The sequence below is a fragment of the Anomaloglossus baeobatrachus genome, chromosome 5 (genome assembly GCF_048569485.1).
Source record: "Anomaloglossus baeobatrachus isolate aAnoBae1 chromosome 5, aAnoBae1.hap1, whole genome shotgun sequence".
Taxonomy (NCBI): Eukaryota; Metazoa; Chordata; class Amphibia; order Anura; family Aromobatidae; genus Anomaloglossus; species Anomaloglossus baeobatrachus.
In genome coordinates, this window is record NC_134357.1 from 136,713,400 (window position 1) to 136,734,551 (window position 21,152).

Genomic DNA, 21,152 nt, shown 5'->3' on the forward strand with positions numbered 1-21,152 from the left:
GATGAATTTCCCTTTAATTCTGCGGCTAGCTGGTAGCATTCTACGGGATATATGATGAATTCCCTTTAATTCTGCGGCTAGCTGGTAGCATTCTACGGGATATATGATGAATTCCCTTTAATTCTGCGGCTAGCTGGTAGCATTCTACGGGATATATGATGAATTTCCCTTTAATTCTGCGGCTAGCTGGTAGCATTCTACGGGATATATGATGAATTCCCTTTAAGTCTGCGGCTAGCTGTTAGCATTCCACGGGATATATGATGAATTCCCTTTAATTCTGCGGCTAGCTGGTAGCATTCTACGGGATATATGATGAATTCCCTTTAATTCTGTGGCTAGCTGGTAGCATTCTACGGGATATATGATGAATTCCCTTTAATTCTGCGGCTAGCTGGTAGCATTCTACGGGATATATGATGAATTCCCTTTAATTCTGCGGCTAGCTGGTAGCATTCTACGGCATATATGATGAATTTCTCTTTAATTTTGCGGCTAGCTGGTAGCATTCTACAGGATATATGATGAATTCCCTTTAATTCTGCGGCTAGCTGGTAGCATTCTATGGGATATATGATGAATTCCCTTTAATTCTGCGGCTAGCTGGTAGCATTCTACGGGATATATGATGAATTCCCTTTAATTCTGCGGCTAGCTGGTAGCATTCTACGGGATATATGGTGAATTTCCCTTTAATTCTGCGGCTAGCTGGTAGCATTCTACGGGATATATGATGAATTTCCCTTTAATTCTGCGGCTAGCTGGTATCATTCTATGGGATATATGGTGAATTTCCCTTTAATTCTGCGGCTAGCTGGTAGCATTCTACGGGCTATAAGGTGAATTTCCCTTTAATTCTGCGGCTAGCTGGTAGCATTCTACGGGATATATGATGAATTTCCCTTTAATTCTGCGGCTAGCTGGTAGCATTCTACGGGATATATGGTGAATTCCCTTTAATTCTGTGGCTAGCTGGTAGCATTCTACAGGATATATGATGAATTTCCCTTTAATTCTGCGGCTAGCTGGTAGCATTCTACGGGATATATGATGAATTCCCTTTAATTCTGCGGATAGCTGGTAGCATTCTACGGGATATATAATGAATTTCCCTTTAATTCTACGGCTAGTTGGTAGCATTCTACGGGATATATGATGAATTCCCCTTTAATTCTGCGGCTAGCTGGTAGCATTCTACGGGATATATGGTGGTTTTCCCTTTAATTCTGCGGCTAGCTGGCAGCATTCTACGGGATATATGATGAATTTCCCTTTAATTCTGCGGCTAGCTGGTAGCATTCTACGGGATATATGATGAATTCCCTTTAATTCTGTGGCTAGCTGGTAGCATTCTACGGGATATATGATGAATTCCCTTTAATTCTGCGGCTAGCTAGTGGTAGCATTCTACGGGGTATATGATGAATTCCCTTTAATTCTGCGGCTAGCTGGTAGCATTCTATGGGATATATGATGAATTCCCTTTAATTCTGTGGCTAGCTGGTAGCATTCTACAGGATATATGATGAATTTCCCTTTAATTCTGCGGCTAGCTGGTAGCATTCTACGGGATATATGATGAATTCCCTTTAATTCTGTGGCTAGCTGGTAGCATTCTACAGGATATATGATGAATTTCCCTTTAATTCTGCGGCTAGCTGGTAGCATTCTACGGGATATATGATGAATTTCCCTTTAATTCTGCGGCTAGCTGGTAGCATTCTACGGGATATATGATGAATTTCCCTTTAATTCTGCGGCTAGCTGGTAGCATTCTACGGGATATATGATGAATTCCCTTTAATTTTGCGGCTAGCTGGTAGCATTCTATGGGATATATGATGAATTCCCTTTAATTCTGCGGCTAGCTGGTAGCATTCTACGGCATATATGATGAATTTTTCTTTAATTCTGCGGCTAGCTGGTAGCATTCTACGGGATATATGATGAATTTTCCTTTAATTCTGCGGCTAGCTGGTAGCATTCTACGGGATATATGGTGAATTTCCCTTTAATTCTGCGGCTAGCTGGTATCATTCTACGGGATATAAAATGAATTTCCCTTTAATTCTGCGGCTAGCTGGTAGCATTCTACGGGATATATGGTGAATTTCCCTTTAATTCTGCGGCTAGCTGGTATCATTCTATGGGATATATGGTGAATTTCCCTTTAATTCTGCGGCTAGCTGGTAGCATTCTACGGGCTATATGGTGAATTTCCCTTTAATTCTGCGGCTAGCTGGTAGCATTCTACGGGATATATGATGAATTTCCCTTTAATTCTGCGGCTAGCTGGTAGCATTCTACGGGATATATGGTGAATTCCCTTTAATTCTGCGGCTAGCTGGTAGCATTCTATGGGATATATAATGAATTTCCCTTTAATTCTGCGGCTAGCTGGTAGCATTCTACGGGATATATGGTGAATTTCCCTTTAATTCTGCGGCGAGCTGGTAGCATTCTACGGGATATATGATGAATTTCCCTTTAATTCTGCAGCTAGCTGGTATCATTCTATGGGATATATGGTGAATTTCCCTTTAATTCTGCGGCTAGCTGGTAGCATTCTATGGGCTATATGTTGAATTTCCCTTTAATTCTGCGGCTAGCTGGTAGCATTCTACGGGATATATGATGAATTCCCTTTAATTATGCGGCTAGCTGGTAGCATTCTACGGGATATATGTTGAATTTCCCTTTAATTCTGCGGCTAGCTGGTAGCATTCTACGGGATATATGGTGAATTCCCCTTTAATTCTGCGGCTAGCTGGTAGCATTCTACAGGATATATGGTGAATTCCCCTTTAATTCTGCGGCTAGCTGGTAGCATTCTACGGGATATATGGTGAATTTCCCTTTAATTCTGCGGCTAGCTGGTAGCATTCTATGGGATAAATGGTGAATTTCCCTTTAATTCTGCGGCTAGCTGGTAGCATTCTATGGGATAAATGGTGAATTTCCCTTTAATTCTGTGGCTAGCTGGTAGCATTCTACGGGATATATGATGAATTCCCTTTAATTCTGCGGCTAGCTGGTAGCATTCTATGGGATATATGATGAATTCCCTTTAATTCTGCGGCTAGCTGGTAGCATTCTATGGGATATATGATGAATTCCCTTTAATTCTGCGGCTAGCTGGTAGCATTCTATGGGATAAATGGTGAATTTCCCTTTAATTCTGCGGCTAGCTGTTAGCATTCTATGGGATAAATGGTGAATTTCCCTTTAATTCTGCGGCTAGCTGGTAGCATTCTACGGGATATATGATGAATTCCCTTTAATTCTGCGGCTAGCTGGTAGCATTCTATGGGATATATGATGAATTCCCTTTAATTCTGCGGCTAGCTGGTAGCATTCTACGGGATATATGATGAATTCCCTTTAATTCTGCGGCTAGCTGGTAGCATTCTATGGGATATATGATGAATTCCCTTTAATTCTGCGGCTAGCTGGTAGCATTCTACGGGATATATGATGAATTCCCTTTAATTCTGCAGCTAGCTGGTAGCATTCTATGGGATATATGATGAATTCCCTTTAATTCTGCGGCGAGCTGGTAGCATTCCATGGGATATATGATGAATTCCCTTTAATTCTGCGGCTAGCTTGTAGCATTCTATGGGATATATGGTGGTTTCTATTTTATTATGCAGAACTTCACTTTAATGCAGTCACACATATATAACTAAATGTATATAATATTCTGGAGCTCTTTGATGTATACAAAGGGTTTCAGAGCGGTCGGTGTAGATCTGCCTGGCATGTGGGCAAACAGATGCATCATACATTGCTGAGAGCCCTTGAACGTCTTATTGTTTCTGTTCCCTACTTTGCAGCATGTTGCTGTGTGTTTGCTCTTCTCCATCACTTGCAATGTGCAACACTTATCTGCTTTATTTCATGTGCATATAATTAATCTTCTGAGGGACCTCAAGATCTATATATCCCCTGTGTTTTTATTGTGTGACTACCATTTAGAAGGCTAACAAAGCCTTAGGCTATGTTCACACGTTGCGTTTTTTCCCGCGTTTCTGCAGCGTTTTTGGCAGCAGCGTTTTTGGGCAAAATGGCTTGCGTTTTTGATTTCCAGCAAAGTCTATGGGAAAAGCAGAAATCCTGTCTGCACTTTGCTTTTTTTTCAGCAGCGTTTAATTTGCATATTTGTGGTCAAAAACCATGCTGAAAAAGAAGCAGCATGTCAGTTGTTTTTGCCATTTCTGCAGCGTTTCCTTAACATTGGAGTCAATGAGAAATGGCAAAAAGCAACCAAAATCACAATTCCTGCGTTTTTCATGCTTTTTACCTGCTTTTCTACTGCGTTTTTGCCTCCAAAAACGCATGCTTTTCTGGTCAAAAATTAATGGGTTCTAATGTTCCTTTACACACACACAATAACCGAAAATTTAAATGTAAAAAAATAATAAACTTTAGCTATTTTTCTGTTAAAATGTGCATAAGCACTATTATTAAATTAAAATTGATAATTTCCCATATAATTTAATTAAAAGTTAATTTTATACTTTTTTTCTCTTTTTTCATTATTTTTGACTAATTCAACTTTATTTCTCAGTGTCTTGATCTCAAAAACGCATCTGCAGAAACGCAGGTGAAAACGCAGGTAAAAAGCGCTAAAAACGCACTAAAAACGCGGTAAAAACGCATGCGTTTTTAGCGCTAAAAATTGGTCAAAAGCCATTTGGTCAAAAACCAAGGGAAGGAAAACGTGCAGAATAAACTGCAGGTACACCGACGCAACGTGCGGACATAGCCTTACGGTGAGCTTTCTCTCACACTCCCCCATTGCCTGAATCACAGGTTTAATGCATACTGATGGAAAGAGATAAATCATTGCTATGTACTTGTTCCAGATGAAATCCCGAAACCTAGAACAGAAATCCATTAGCTCTATACAATCCAAACAGAATTGCACAGATAATTCACCTGTGTAAGGGGTACTTCTCACATAGCGAGATCGCTGCTGAGTCACAGGTTTTGTGACGAACCAGTGACCTCACCAGCGATCTCACTGTGTGTGACACTGAGCAGCGACCTGGCCCCTGTTGTGAAATCGCTGATCTTTACACACTGTTCTGGTTCATTATTTGTTCGTTGGTCTCCCGCTGTGCAGCACACATCGGCATGTTTGACGGCGGGACACCAAGGAGCACCGACTCTGTGTAAGCAGTGTACGCTGGTAACCAAGGTAAATATCGGGTAACCAAGCAAAGCACTTTGCTTAGTTACCCGATATTTATCCTGGCTACGTGTGCAGGGAGCCAGCGCTAAGCAGTGTACGCTGGTAACCAAGGTAAATATCGGGTAACCAAGCAAAGCGCTTTGCTTAGTTACCCGATATTTACTTTGGTTACCAAGCGCAGAGTCGCTGGTGGCTGGTCGCTGATGAGATCTGCCTGATTGACAGCTCACCAGTGACCATGTTGCGACGCACCAGCGATCCTGACCAGGTCATATCGTGGTCGGAATCGCTGGTACGTCGTTTAGTGAGACGGTACCCTTAGAGAGATACTAATGAGATTTACAGTAGATTATTGCAGCCGCTAAAGTTGTAGGAGGAAATCATGTAGGAAGTGCAGTACTAGCTGTTTTACCCCTTTATGACTTTGGACGTATCAGTACGTGCAAGATTGTGCCTGTCCCTTTAATGCGAGCTCACATAGCGAGCCTGAATGTTTCCCTGCACAAGTTGGCTCTTCTAATCAGACCGATGTGCAGCTAATAGGCGTGGATAGATTGGAGATTACTGGTACTAACCAGTTAAATCCCGCTGTCAATCTCTGATATCGGGATTTAATGTTTGCCGGGGGGGAGCGCATCAATCCCCACCTCCATCATCGGCACCGTGATGTGATCATGGCATTCACAGGAGATCAGCATTTCTTCTGAAGCACCTCTCCATTCAGCACAAGTGATCAGATGATCGCAGATCATCCTACTCTATGTTAGTCTATGGGGTCGGATCCTGACCACTGTTCTGTATGCACGGGGGCTGCCATAAAGGAGGTGAGTAACTGTCGTTATAAACACTAAATACAAGATTGCAGCCCCCAGTGCTTCAGTAAAATTACAATTAAATAAAAACTAAATAAGCAGTGATTTTAATTTTGTATTAAAAATACTTGATTTAATAATCACTATTATTAATACAAAAATAAAAAACAGCGACACCCTACCTTTAAAGGGAATCTGTCACCAGGTTTTCCTTCCCCATCTGAGAGTAGCATAATGTAGAGACAGATACCCTGATTCCAGCGATGTGTCACTTACTGAGCTGTGTGCTGTCATTTTGATAAAATCAATGTTTTCTCTGCTGCAGATCCAGCAGTTATGCAAAAGCTCATGAATATGCAGGACTACCTGGTAGCCCGCCAAGTAGTCCTCTAATGATAATCTAATGCTGATTAAACAGTGATTCTATAAGAGCTACACTAAGCAGCCCAGTTAGTGACACATCGCTGGAATCAGGGTCTCTGTCTCTACATTATGCTGCTCACAGATTAGGTGGCAAAAGCCTGGTTATAGATTCCCTTTAAGTACCCTAAGGGGACCAGTAAAAGCATTAAAAGTGTAAATAATAAGTTTTTAACAATATGAAAAAAAAACTAAAAAACAAACCCAAGTTCTGCAATCTTTCGATAAAAATAGTAAAATAAAGTAAAAAACAGTTTTATAAAAGGAAAAGTATTGTTTATTAATTCTCTGTATATTACTCATTTATAAGTCACAATACTATAATTCATTCATTCATTACATAAAACGAAAAAATATTTGCTATCCACACAACCTGAATAAACTGTTACATAAGTCCAACAGGTTTAGAAAAAAAAAACATAAGAATTTCTTTTCTCCATGTTTGTCACCCCCAAGAATATAGAAAACATACAGTAATATATACGTACTTTCAAATTATGCCAAATAATAATTCAATGTATTCAGAATAAAACAAGGCCTCACATAGCCATGTCAGTGAAAAAAGAAGAAAATGTAAACATTCTGGCTGCTGAAATGGAAAGGCAAAGTCGAGAAAAGAAAAGAGAATTGTTGACTGGTTACTGAAGGGTTACTTTTATTTTCTAGATTTGCTTGTGTTATAACATAATCTAAATGCTAAGTGATGCCTTCAGGTATGATAGGAGATGTGAACCTGGAGGAGGAGTGCTGGTTTCTCGCCCCCGCTCCATGTTAGGGGCTGCACTGCTTCCCGGTACAGTGGTTCACACTTGGTATGCTTTTATTTTATTAGTTATATATGGCCATGTTTCAATCTGATGTATTTCTCAATGGTAATGTGGACATACCTGATATTATTTACCTCTAGATACTAGGACATTACCTATACAGAGAATGGGCCCATATGACAGGAGTGGTGGCCAGACATGGGTATCTCCACTCCATTCATTCTCTATGGGAAGCAGTGTCCGACTGGGGCATCAGGGGCTCACCAGTAACATTGACTCTGGGGGCCCACAGATCAACTACATGCAAATATTACATTCACAAATTGACCTGTTCTTCTATATAATAATCTAATGGGTTGTTTGGAAAATGAATAATGACGAGATGTTTCCTTTGTACATAGTGAAACAAGTGTATTATGCCAACTAATGATCATGTTTTGGGGGTAAGTGACCTACTACTGCCAATGGGCCTACTGGAGGATGCTCCTTTGGGCTGGTCCGAGTCTGATTGGAAGTAAAGCACAGCATCTGGGCACCGTCCTATTCCAAGAAGGGTCTTTTTGGCCTTTTCTCAGGATCGATGAGGATCCAAATGGTCAGACCCCACTCTTTCTCCCCCCTAGATCAGCAAGTTGTCACCTATCTAATGGATAATTATCATCCAAAAATGCAAATAACATTTCAATAATATGTGTGCAAAGCTGCCAACTACCTCTTCTAGGGAGTGAAGTAGCTATTAAATACACCCAGCAGTGTGAATAGTATATTAATCATTTATGTATAAAGTGGAAATCCCATCAGTATAGAAATACAGTGCCTACAAGTAGTATTCAACCCCCTACAGATTTAGCAGGTTTACACGTTTGGAATTAACTTGGCATTGTGACATTTGGACTGTAGATCAGCCTGGAAGTGTGAAATGCACTGCAGCAAAAAAGAATGTTATTTCTTTTTTTTATTTATTTTTTTTTTAAATTGTGAAAAGTTTATTCAGAGGGTCATTTATTATTCAACCCCTCAATCTACCAGAATTCTGTTTGGTTCCCCTAAAGTATTAAGAAGTATTTCAGGCACAAAGAACAATGAGCTTCACATATTTGGATTAATTATCTCTTTTTCCAGCCTTTTCTGACTAATTAAGACCCTCCCCAAACTTGGGAACAGCACTCATACTTGGTCAACATGGGAAAGACAAAGGAGCATTCCAAGGCCATCAGAGACAAGATCGTGGAGGGTCACAAGGCTGGCAAGGGGTACAAAACCCTTTCCAAGGAGTTAGGCCTACCTGTCTCCACTGTTGGGAGCATCATCCGGAGGTGGAAGGCTTATGGAACTACTGTTAGCCTTCCACGGCCTGGACAGCCTTTGAAAGTTTCCACCAGTGCCGAGGCCAGGCTTGTCCGAAGAGTCAAGGCTAACCCAAGGACAACAAGGAAAGAGCTCCGGTAAGATCTCATGGCAGTGGGGACATTGGTTTCAGTCAATACCATAAGTAACGTACTCCACCGCAATGGTCTCCGTTCCAGATGAGCCCGTAAGGTACCTTTACTTTCAAAGCGTCATGTCAAGGCTCGTCTACAGTTTGCTCATGATCACTTGGAGGACTCTGAGACAGACTGGTTCAAGGTTCTCTGGTCTGATGAGACCAAGATCGAGATCTTTGGTGCCAACCACACACGTGACGTTTGGAGACTGGATGGCACTGCATACGACCCCAAGAATACCATCCCTACAGTCAAGCATGGTGGTGGCAGCATCATGCTGTGGAGCGGTTTCTCAGCCAAGGGGCCTGGCCATCTGGTCCGCATCCATGGGAAGATGGATAGCACGGCCTACCTGGAGATTTTGGCCAAGAACCTCCGCTCCTCCATCAAGGATCTTAAGATGGGTCATCATTTCATCTTCCAACAAGACAACGACCCAAAGCACACAGCCAAGAAAACCAAGGCCTGGTTGAAGAGGGAAAAAATCAAGGTGTTGCAGTGGCCTAGTCAGTCTCCTGACCTTAACCCAATTGAAAACTTGTGGAAGGAGCTCAAGATTAAAGTCCACATGAGACACCCAAAGAACCTAGATAACTTGGAGAAGATCTGCATGGAGGAGTGGGCCAAGATAACTCCAGAGACCTGTGCCGGCCTGATCAGGTCTTATAAAAGACGATTATTAGCTGTAATTGCAAACAAGGGTTATTCCACAAAATATTAAACCTAGGGGTTGAATAATAATTGACCCACACTTTTATGTTGAAAATGTATTAAAATTTAACTGAGCAACATAACTTGTTGGTTTATAAGATTTATGCATCTGTTAATAAATCCTGCTCTTGTTTGAAGTTTGCAGGCTCTAACTTATTTGTATCTTATCAAACCTGCTAAATCTGCAGGGGGTTGAATTCTACTTGTAGGCACTGTACCACCTGGAAAGTTTTCAGGAATTCTAAAAATTGCAACCAATATTTATATATATAAAAAAAAAGGTAGATTATTTTCGGCACACCATGGGTGAAATAATGGAAGTCCAAAGAATGATATTTGCAATATAAGTCCACTTTTTATTTCTCAAGCTGAAAAAAAATGTAAAAAAAAGAATACAGATTCCAGAGACCAACGTTTCGGCCTTTTTGGGCCTTTTTCAAGGTGGTTGTCTGGAGAGTCTGTGTGCACAGTGCCTTATAAAATCAGAGAAATGGCAGTCAGGTGGATTCCATAGTTAGAAGCTTGTGGGAGATGTAGAGGGCTCTGAATAGAGGAATATGATACAAAAGTATGGTCAGGTCACATGTAATATTTACGGTTTCCTTGCTTAGGAAGAGAGAAGAGACCTCTCAAGGGGCTGTATTCATACATGCAAGGTGCTGTTGTCCTCAGAGTTCTGAGCTGGTATCATCAATGTTACCAAAAGGCAAATCAGCCCTCAAAGGGTAATAAGGAACCTGTGTCCTGGACAAGAGTGCAGCCACGTGGCTTCTGGACATCTGTATTCTCTTTTCTTTTTTACATTTTTTTTTTTTTGCTTGAGAAATAAAAAGTGGACTTATATTGCAAATATCATTCTTTGGACTTCTATTATTTCACCCATGGTGTGCCGAAAATAATCTACCTTTATTTGACTTCTTTTTTTCGAGCACTCAAGTTTTTCGAGTGAGCAGGCATTACTCCCTATTTGCAACCAATATTTATGTTTTAGTCGAATATTTAGGGTTTGACCCATCTGCCAGATTGTATTATAGTGGAGCTAGTATTGCATTGGTTTGATGGCTTATATCACTTGAAAGGTTCCTTATCCGTAGCGCCATGCCTGATGTATTGATTATGTATTGTAAATCCATCAAGATCATAACATATGTGATAATAACATACATGTAAGACCACTCCAGGAGGTCAGGTGGCTGGGCAATGATGGTGGCACTTGTGAACTGCTTCAGAATTTCTGGCAGTTCTGTTGGAATTGTCATCTGGTCGTCTGTTATTGGCATGGCGGGTTCTGTGAAGACATTACACAACAGTAAATTATACATGGATCTGTATACAGAATGAAGTGATATGAGATGATAACTACAAATAATGGTAGGCAACATGGTACTGGTCATTCAACGTACAGTAAGTCATTATTTGCCTGGTGATTCCTGGTGAATAAACATATATATATTATTGTCTCTTATCACTGTTTACAAATCTGGAAAATCCTTAATCTGTGTGATGGATCCTTGGGATGGCATATATGGGGTTGTTTGTTAAGCTGTAAACCACTAACGAACCTTAAAGTAGATCTTGATGAGACGAGGAAAACCACCTGGTGCCTAACAGACCAACGTCCACCGGGTCAGTGCCGTGTTCCGTGTATCCTAGCAACCAACACATGTCATAATTGCTGCCGCATAATTACAGGTTGTCAGGCAAATCATTGTACTATAAATATGATTAACGCCATTTGTAGATGTGGAAACCGAGGAGGTTATGGCGAATATGTCAAAAAACGTACCTCGTGACTTGTAACGTTTGCCTCAGACATGTCATTAGAGTTTTAAGTACATTCTGTCCTCTTTTCCCATTCTTTATGTTCCCTGGTTTATTCATTACACTAATTTGCTCTTTTCTGACAAACATAATTTCTTTCCATATTACTGTTTTCACTTTGCTGGTGACCCACGCTGGGCCTCATAGTACAATTAGCATAAGAAAAAAGAAAGTAAAGTTGAGAAGTTGAATGTAACACCAAATTCTGGCTGACGTTTTTACAGGATCTAGAAGATCGGCTTTGAGTGATTTCTTACCTGTCTTCCTCAGGGTTGCGCTTGCCCACCAGAGTGCTCCCCTGTTGGGGCGTAGACAGTTAGAAATTAAGAGATAACCCAATTTGGAGAGGACTTTGGAGCCAATCGCTCACCACTCGGGTCTCCTATTTATGGGTTGATTATATAAATAAATTACTTGATCTTATTTGTTATGTGTGTTAAGCAATAAAGTGCTACTTAACATGGATATGCACATATTGAGTATAGATGAAGGGTGGGCTTTTCAAGGGAATCTATTACCAGGTTTTTGCCACGTAATCTAAGAGCAGATGCTTGCTATAGTGTTGATAAAACCCCTGTTTTATCAGCAGGAGATTAAAGGAAATGTGATGTGCAAGAAAAGCTATTAACCTGCAAATATAATAATAATAATTATTTTATTCATTTATATAGCGCTATTAATTCCACAGCGCCTTACATACATTGGTCATACTGTCCCCATTGGGGCTCACAATCTAGAGTCCCTATCTCTATGTCTTTGGAGTGTGGGAGGAAACCGGAGTACCCGGAGGAAACCCACACAAACACGGGGAGAACATATAAACTCCTTGCAGATAGTGTCCTTGGTGGGATTTGGACCCAGGACCCCAGCGCTGCAAGACTGCAGTGCTAACCACTGAGCCACCGTGTTAATCTGCAGGCTAACCCCTTCATGACATACATGTTTGATATCTGCGTACTCATACTGACCTAGAGAATCATACTGCCTGATCAGTTTCACCATATAGTGAACATAGTAAAAAAAAAAAAAAAATTGTGAAATTGCACTTTTTTTTGCAATTTTACTACACTTGGATTTTTTTTTATTTACCAGTACACTATAGGTAAAATGAATGTTATCCCTCAAAATTACAACTCATCCTGCAGAAAACAAGCTCTCATATGGCTATATTGACGGAATAATGAAAAAAGTATGGTTCTTGGAAGAAGTGGGAGGAAGAAACGAATCCAAAAAATGGCCATGGCGTGCTATGGTTAATAGCGTTGTGATGCGGTGCAGCTGCCGCACTAATAGTTAAGCTCCTGGGAGAAAATACTCTTTTTTTTCCTCCTGGCAGCCTTGGCCGTGGACGGTGCAGTTTCAGCCATTGCTCAGTCCTCATGTAGCATCGGCTCTAACCCCGCTCCTGGTACTGACTGACAGCTGACTCAGCATTTGAGCTGGCTGTCAGTCAGTGGCAGGAACTATGTACTGAGAGGTAATTGAAGCCGTTCTAGGCTTTACCACTATGATTAAAAGTCACAGGCTCATAATACACTTGCACACAGTTTTTGAAGGAACATAGCATGGAGGTTGTTCCAGACATTTTGGAGATCTAATCAAATATCTTTTGTGCACAAGTGTACTTCGTTTAAATAATGAAACTCATGCTGAAAATAATATTGATGTATAACCTGCTGTAACTAAATAAAAGCATAGTGCATATAAATAAACATAGAGTACTTAGTAAGCACTATTTTTGATCAAAAAACTGTCAAGCCATCCCACCAAGGCAAAGTGTATCCAAATCAGGTTAACACTAAGGGGTACTTTGCACGCTGCGACATCGCAGGCCGATGCTGCGATGCCGAGCGCGATAGTACCCGCCCCCGTTGCAGCAGCGATATCCTTGTGATAGCTGCCGTAGCGAACATTATCGCTACGGCAGCTTCACATGGACTCACCTGTCCTGCGACCGTCGCTCTGGCCGGCGACCCGCCTCCTTATTAAGGGGGCGGGTCGTGCGGCGTCACTGCGACGTCACACGGCAGGCGGCCAATAGGAGCGGAGGGGCGGAGATGAGCGGGATGTAAACATTTCCGCCCACCTCTTTCCTTCCGCATATCCTACGGAAGCCGCAGTGACGCCGGTAGGAGATGTTCAGCGCTCCTGCGGCTTCACACACAGCGATGTGTGCTGCCGCAGGAGCGAGGAACAACATGGGACTGTCGCGTCAGCGTAATCATGGATTACCGTAATCATGGATGCACCGATGATACGATTACGACGCTTTTGCGCTCGTTAATCGTATCATCGAGCCTTTACACACTACGATGTCGCATGCGATGCCGGAAGTGCGTCATTTTCAATTTGACCCCACCGACATCACACCTGCGATGTCGTAGTGTGCAAAGTACCCCTTACACTAACACTCTCTAGTATTAAAACCTTACCTGAATAAGGGCCGAGAGTGACTGGGTCCTATCTGACCACGCACCCATGGAAGACACTATAGATGAAATGTCCAGTATTAGATTCTGTCCTGATTGGGAACACCTTATCGCTGCAGGATGGCTTTATGCTTTTTTTGATCAAAAATAGTCTTTAGTAAGTATCCTATGTTCATTTATATGCACTATGCTTTTATTTAGTTACAGTAGGGTATACAGTCATATGAAAAAGTTTGGGCACCCCTATTAATGTTAACCTTTTTTCTTTATAACAATTTGGGTTTTTGCAACAGCTATTTCAGTTTCATATATCTAATAACTGATGGACTGAGTACTATTTCTGGATTGAAATGAGGTTTATTGTACTAACAGAAAATGTGCAATCCGCATTTAAACAAAATTTGACCGGTGCAAAAGTATGGGCACCCTTAGGCCCCTTTCACATGTCAGTGATTCTGGTACGTTTGTGCTTTTTTTTAAACGTACCAGAATCACTGACATATGCAGACCCATTCTAATGAATGGGTCTGCTCACACGTCAGTGAATTTTCACTGCACGTGTCTCCGTGCAGTGTACCCGCGTGTGCGTGATTACTGCACGGAGGCATGTCCATTTTTTCTGGCAGCACTGATGTTCCACGGACCACGCAGTGGTGTGGTCCGTGAAACACGTGCCAGAAAAAAACGTGCTTTTAAAATAAAAATCATTTTAACTCACCCGGCGTCCAGCGATGTCCTCTGCAGCCCGTTCTCCCTGCTCCTTCTGTGCCGGCTGATTACTGTCGCGCATATTCATTATGCGCGACACAGTCGACCCGGAAGCAGCTCCTGCGGGGGTCACCGCCGGCCGGATGCTGCGTCGCGGGAGGATTCAGCACCATGGACAGCGGGAGCGGGCGCAGGTGAGTGAATCTCTAAGTGCAATCACGGGCCACGGAGAACGGAGCCCGGATTGCACTTAGACAACCCACGTGTGCCGTGATTTTCGGCACACGCAGGGACATGTGCGTGTTTTACATGCCAGTGAAAAACGTCTGTGTTTTTCACTGACGTGTGAAATGGGCCTTATCAATTTCTTGATTTGAACTCCAAACTACTTTTTACTGACATACTAAAGCACTAAATTGGTTTTGTAACCTCATTGAGCTTTGAACTTCATAGGCAGGTGTATCCAATTATGAGAAAAGGTATTTAAGGTGGCCACTTGCAAGTTGTTCTCCTATTTGAATCTCCTATGAAGAGTGGCATCATGGGCTCCTCAAAACAACTCTCAAATGATCTAAAAACAAAGATTATTCAGGGGAACGATACAAAAAATGGTCTCAGAGATTTAAACTGACAGTTTCCACTGTGAGGAACATAGTAAGGAAATGGAAGAACACAGATACAGTTCTTGTTAAGCCCAGAAGTGGCAGGCCAAGAAAAATATCAGAAAGGCAGAGAAGAATGGTGAGAACAGTCAATGACAATCCACAGACCAGCTCCAAAGACCTGCAGCATCATCTCGCTGCAGATGGTGTCAATGTGCATCGGTCAACAATACAGCGCACATTGCACAAGGAGAAGCTGTATGGGAGAGATGCAAAAGAAGCCAATTCTGCAAGCACGCCACAAACAGAGTCGCCTGAGGTATGCAAAAGCACATTTGGACAAGCCAGTTACATTTTGGAAGAAGGTCCTGTGGACTGATGAAACAAAGATTGAGTTGTTTGGTCATACAAAAAGGCGTTATGCATGGAGGCAAAAAAACACGGCATTCCAAGAAAAGCACTTGCTACCCACAGTAAAATTTGGTGGAGGTTCCATCATTGCTTTGTGGCTGTGGGGCCAATGCCGGCATCGGGAATCTTGTTAAAATTGAGGGTCGCATGGATTCAACTTAGTATCAGCAGTTTCATGACAATAATGTGCAAGAATCAGTGACGAAGTTGAAGTTACGCAGGGGATGGATATTTCAGCAAGACAATGTTCCAAAACCCCGCTCCAAATCTACTCAGGCATTCATGCAGAGGAACAATTACAATGTTCTGGAATGGCCATCCCAGTCCCCAGACCTGAATATCATTGAAAATCTGTGGAATGATTTGAAACGTGCTGTCCATGCTCGGCGACCATCAAACTTAACTGAACTGGAATTGTTTTGTAAACAGGAATGGTCAAATATACCTTCATCAAGGATCCAGGAACTCATTAAAAGCTACAGGAAGCGACTAGAGGCTGTTATTTTTGCAAAAGGAGGATCTACAAAATATTAATGTCACTTTTATCTTGAGGTGCCCATAATTTTGCATCGGTCAAATTTTGTTTAAATGTGGATTGCACATTTTCTGTTAGTACAATACCACCAAGGCAAAATTGGGAACCTGCAGCGACATTGACCCTTATAAAAGAAATACAAATTCAATATAATCTGACAGAGAAACAATGCAGTAAGATAGTTTTCTTATAATAAATAATACAGTAATATAGTTACCGAATAATAAATATCTTTATTCTGTTACTGAACAAAATCCACTATATAAATACCAATATTACCCATACCACCATATAAAAAGGCAAAATAATGTCACCACACCATGATAATATATTACTACCACATATAGTTTGCCTATAACCACCATTCCATTGCTAAAAAAAAACACTATACCAAGACCAATATACCAATAATACCACATACAAGAGACAAATACCACCACAGCATGACCATATATTACCACCACATAGTGACCAAATATTACCACTATACTGAATGTTAATAAAATTCACAGCACAAACACCAAGATCTCCTCCATACAAGGACCATATTGTGGAAGGTATCATTAACTCTGGATTCTCACCAGTTGCATCTCCAAATGAGGTAAGTCACTTTCTCTGTTCCGCTTCATGTGGCGCCAACTATTGTAAATTCTTAGTGCCACAATTTAGCTCTGCAAAATGTTACCCAAATATCTATGGCTTATGGCTTTTAGATCCTCCTTCCCTTTTTTTCCCCACTTCTACAATAAAAGTACCTGTTTTTTGCCCCACAGTATCAATTTTCCAAAAATTAAATACAACACAGTATTATTAATATTATTTATTGTTATTATAGCGCCATTTATTCCATGGCGCTGTACATGTGAAAAGGGTATACATTATAAGGACAAGAACAATAATCATAAACAATACAAGGCACAGACAGGTACAGGAGGTGATAGAGGACCCTGCCCGCGAAGGCTCACAGTCTACAAGTAGTGATATTACCGTATATGTCCAACATACAATAGTAATTCTTATGTCCCTTTAAATCCCAGTACACTAGTATTGTACAGTGTCTCTATACCATACCAGTGTAATGTACCTCTTCCTGGCCCTATTATAGTAGTTATATTCTCTTATGTAGCCACCACACCCTAATAACCAGGGTCAGATATTGGTGCAGCCTGTTCAGTCATACAGGGGCTCAAGATATTGGGAGATGCATTTCTACCTCCAAAGTAGATGGAATTGTGCTTTTTGATGAGCTTTTAGGTTGCAAAGGGTCCATACATTGTTCTTATACAGGGGCCCTTTTCTGTCTGCGTCCGCCGATGCTAATAATGATCATCTTTTGTACTCCCTACACCCTAACAATGCCCAATATCCTGATGATGTTTTATTTTTGGACCCCAAACTTATTATTTAGTCCCCATACCAGAATATTGTTTCCTTAAAGTGCTTCACACTTCTATATAAAAAAACCCCACAAAAAAACAGACAATGAAATCTCTCACGTTTTCCAGTATCCACACATGGCTTCTTAGTTTTTATGCTTCTTCTAACATATCAGAGGCTGGCTGATACAGAGCATGCCAGTGTAATGTCATCAGGTGGTGCAATGACGTCACTACATTGAGATTCCTGCTGCTCAATATCATTATGCTGACTTGCTCTGCAGCCATAGGCTTCTGATAGACCTATGGCTAAGTGAGGGGCAGGGAGCCAGCGGCTCTCTGCTCCGCAATAGATTTCAACTGAAGGATACACCCAAAGTTTAACATAACATTTTCCTCCACAGGCCCCCTTCCTCCATAGATCCAGTTGTGATCTCACACCCCGCGATTACATGGTTACACTTCTGGTTATGTGGAGTGATCGCAAGAGCTGAGCCCAGTCCATAAATGGTGAGAGACAGATATTTTACAGACAACATGCATGAAATAAAAGCTGAACAAAAAGTCATCTGTAACCCAAAATGGTGCAAATAATAATCTACTAATCACATGGCAAAAAAAACAGTCACACACCTCCATATACAGAAAACTTCAGATTTTTTAAAAGCCATAAAATAAAAAGATATTTTATATATATATATATATATATATATATATATATATATATGTAAAGTTTGGTATCACTGTAACTTTTTGCCAAATAGTAAACATCATAAAAGCTAACTCCAAGCAACAATGCCAAATATATTTAGTATATTATATAGCAAACTAAATGGTGCACTGTCATTCAAAAGTACAACTCCTCTCATAAAAAAATCAATCCCTCATGCGGCTACTTTGGTAGAAATAATAAAAACACAAAAACAAAAATTGGCTTTGGCAGGAAGGGGTTACGGTCAGAGAAACCTCTGTGACTGCTTATAGTTGTCAGTGTTATACTTCTGCCTAATCTGGAGGCATCGTGCACCCATTTTTCCCACCCAGCCTGTTGATAGACAGGATGTATAGTTTGAACTAATAAATGTTTTTGTGACTGAGTTTGTTGAAAGTTAACGACGACAGCAATTTCAGAAAGCAAGTGAGAATTTGTGCGGGTCAGAGCCCTAATGATCACACTGCACTGAGACAACGTGGGCAGTCCGGCTCTCCGACCACATACCAGACCACATACAGACCACGCTCGCCCATCACTAATTATTTATATCACCCTTCTAACTTTTCTACTGTAGTTCAAGTCAATGCAAACTGCAAGTGTCTGATACCATAGATGTCAGTCCATAAACACTGTAATAATGTGAAACGTTCACATTTCAGTACAAAAGTGGAAATATGTCACCTTATTTTTTTTTTTTTTTTTATAAAATTAAACACCTAACATTTTTTCTAATCTGTTTATTTTCATTTTTTATGTACGGTATATATTCTATCATTTTTACATTATTGTGTTAGCCATTGTGCAAAATGTTTTTTTTGCGATAAGTATTTATGTCCTATATGCGAGAAGTGTATTCAGCTGGGTTATGAAAGGTGTTAACTTTCTATTTCCTATTACTGTTCATCAATTCCAATAACGGAGATAGGCTGCCAACAATAAGAGCACCCAGTGGAGCACCACACAAATCCTTCAGCCATTGATGGAGATTTACTCGAAATCCACATAATCTTCACATCACGACTCCTACCAACAACCCCTTCATTCAGCCCAGAGCAGGTCATAAAATCATTTCCCCTTATAGCAATGCTTGGGTGCTGTATTATTTTTTATCGTTAGATATTTTTTTTAATTATGCAATTATTTTTTTTCAATATACAATGTAATCCTAACTTTTAAGTGCTATTGTTAGGCATATTACCAGATTCCATCAGCCATGTGCAGTCACGAGGGTCTCCTGTCCTTGGGAAACTTGTGACAGGTTTGCGATCTGAGTCCCCACATTGCTTTGTGAGACTGTGTTTTAAACATCGTTACTTTCAATTGGTGCAGCATAGGTTAATGAACTTTTTCTTGCTTGTAGTTCTTGGTTAGTATTATCTCAGGTCGATGCAGTCGGTTTCTGACCACTCCCTTCCTCTTTAAATAGTTACATGTTTCATCACATAATACCGGTTATAGAAATCATTCTGAACGGGCCCCTTACTTTGGAAGGAAGAAGCTTCATGTAGCTGCTGTAGTCCTGTTTGCAGCTCTGGTGCTTGGCTGCAACTGTAGAAGTATATCCTTTTGTCTATGTTACCCTGTCTGTCGTTTTTCCCCCTATGTCTTATTACCACAGTGGCAAAGTCTAGTGCACTTATCGGCCTTTGCACGAGCCAGAAGGGACTAAGCAAATAACGGTGGCAGGGGAAGGGCCTGCTTAGGGACATTAGGGCTCAGGGAGCAGACACAGGTTAGTATCAGCTGGTGACCTATCTCCTCTCTACCTACCATGAGGGCCTTCCTACCCCCTTTCCATCTACGTTGTCCTTTTGTGTTGCGCCATGCGCCGGACATTCCCTTGTTCGAACATAACATTATCACTGGCCCTTAAAAATGTTGGGGGGTTGATATGGCTCAGGCTGCTGCTTTGGCACACTTGATGCAGATTCTGTCTCAGGAAGTGAAAGACATTCGGTCTCAGGTTGTGCAACAGTTGTAGCAAATGACAGGTTTGCTGGTCTCGTCTCACAACCACACTCAGCTTAGACTCAAAATTGCCCTCCCAGACAGATTTTCTGTTCATGGTAACCTCGAAGGCCAGGAGATGATGGAAATGAATGCCGGTGGGTTGGTACATTATTTGCCTAGGTCGTGTCCGGTCTTGAGGGTCCTGAGGCCTCTCGAAGAAAGGGGGGTACTGTCACTAGGATCTCCTGTACTTGGGAGACTTGTGACAAGTTTGGGATCTGAGTCTCACATTGCCTTGTGAGACTCTGCATTTTAAACGTTTCTTTCTTTTAGTGTAGCAAGCGTTAGACCTTTTTCTTGCTGATAGCTCCTAATTAGGTTTATCTGAGCTGCAACTGCTTTGTGACCACATCTTTCCTCTTTAAATAATCACACGGTCCATCACATGATGCTGATTATAGAAATCATTCTAAGCTGACCAAGGGAAGAAGCTTTTTGTAGCTGCTGAAGTCCTGTTGCTTGTAGCCCTGGTGCTTGGCTGCAAATGTGGAAGCTGGAGGTTATGCTTTTGTCTATGTTCCCCTGTCTGTCTTCCTTCCCTATGTCTTCCCTATGTCTTATTAGTGCAGTGATGAAGTCTAGTGCACTCACTAGCCTTAGGACTAAGCAGCATGAATGGAGGGACAGCTAGAGACTAAGCACGTGACGACGGCGGGGGAAGGACCCACTTAGGGAGCTCAGGGAGCAGATACAGGTTAATGTCAGGTAGTGGTCCGTCTCCCCTCTGCCTAACAGGACGGCCTTACTACCCCCTTTCCAACCACTCTGTACCTCTGTGTTGCTCCATACTCTGGACATCCTCTTGTCCCAGCGTGATGTGCCCATAGCTAGAGCAAGAAAGGTTGGTGAACCTTTGGCCTCTGTCTTCAACCTATGATGTAATATCACCCAGCCTTTGGGAAGATTCCCAGGGACAACAGTGCTTGGCCCTCCATACCTTTATTTTATCCTTTAGATTTGAGCATGCACACACGGCGTTCATGCCTGACCGCTGTAGCACATTCAACAAAGGATTATGTCATTATGCTAGCCATTTCCAGCACCATGATGTTATTTGTGAGCAGTTTGTATGGGCTGGAAATGGGCTCTGGGCTCTTGTCGCTATGATGAATTCAGCAGTCCATGTCTTCTATAGAATGTACATACAGCTGTCA

General features: G+C 41.5%; 2 protein-coding genes across 3 annotated transcripts in view; one reads left to right on the plus strand and one right to left on the minus strand.

The window, feature by feature from the left end:
• The window catches only part of LOC142309783 (ropporin-1-like), a 60,510-nt gene extending 49,470 nt beyond the window's left edge, over positions 1 to 11,040 (minus strand). For both annotated transcript variants that reach the window (XM_075347234.1, XM_075347233.1), the window contains exons 1-2: positions 10,954 to 11,040; positions 10,556 to 10,679 (exon numbers count right to left, since the gene is read on the minus strand). In XM_075347234.1, the coding sequence (XP_075203349.1) occupies positions 10,556 to 10,671 (116 nt within the window). In that variant the 5' untranslated portion in view covers positions 10,672 to 10,679; positions 10,954 to 11,040. The remainder of the gene's footprint in view (positions 1 to 10,555; positions 10,680 to 10,953) is intronic.
• LRRC20 (leucine rich repeat containing 20) overlaps positions 1 to 21,152 on the plus strand; it is a 706,926-nt gene that overhangs the window by 427,867 nt on the left and 257,907 nt on the right. The gene's annotated exons all lie outside the window — the stretch shown is intronic.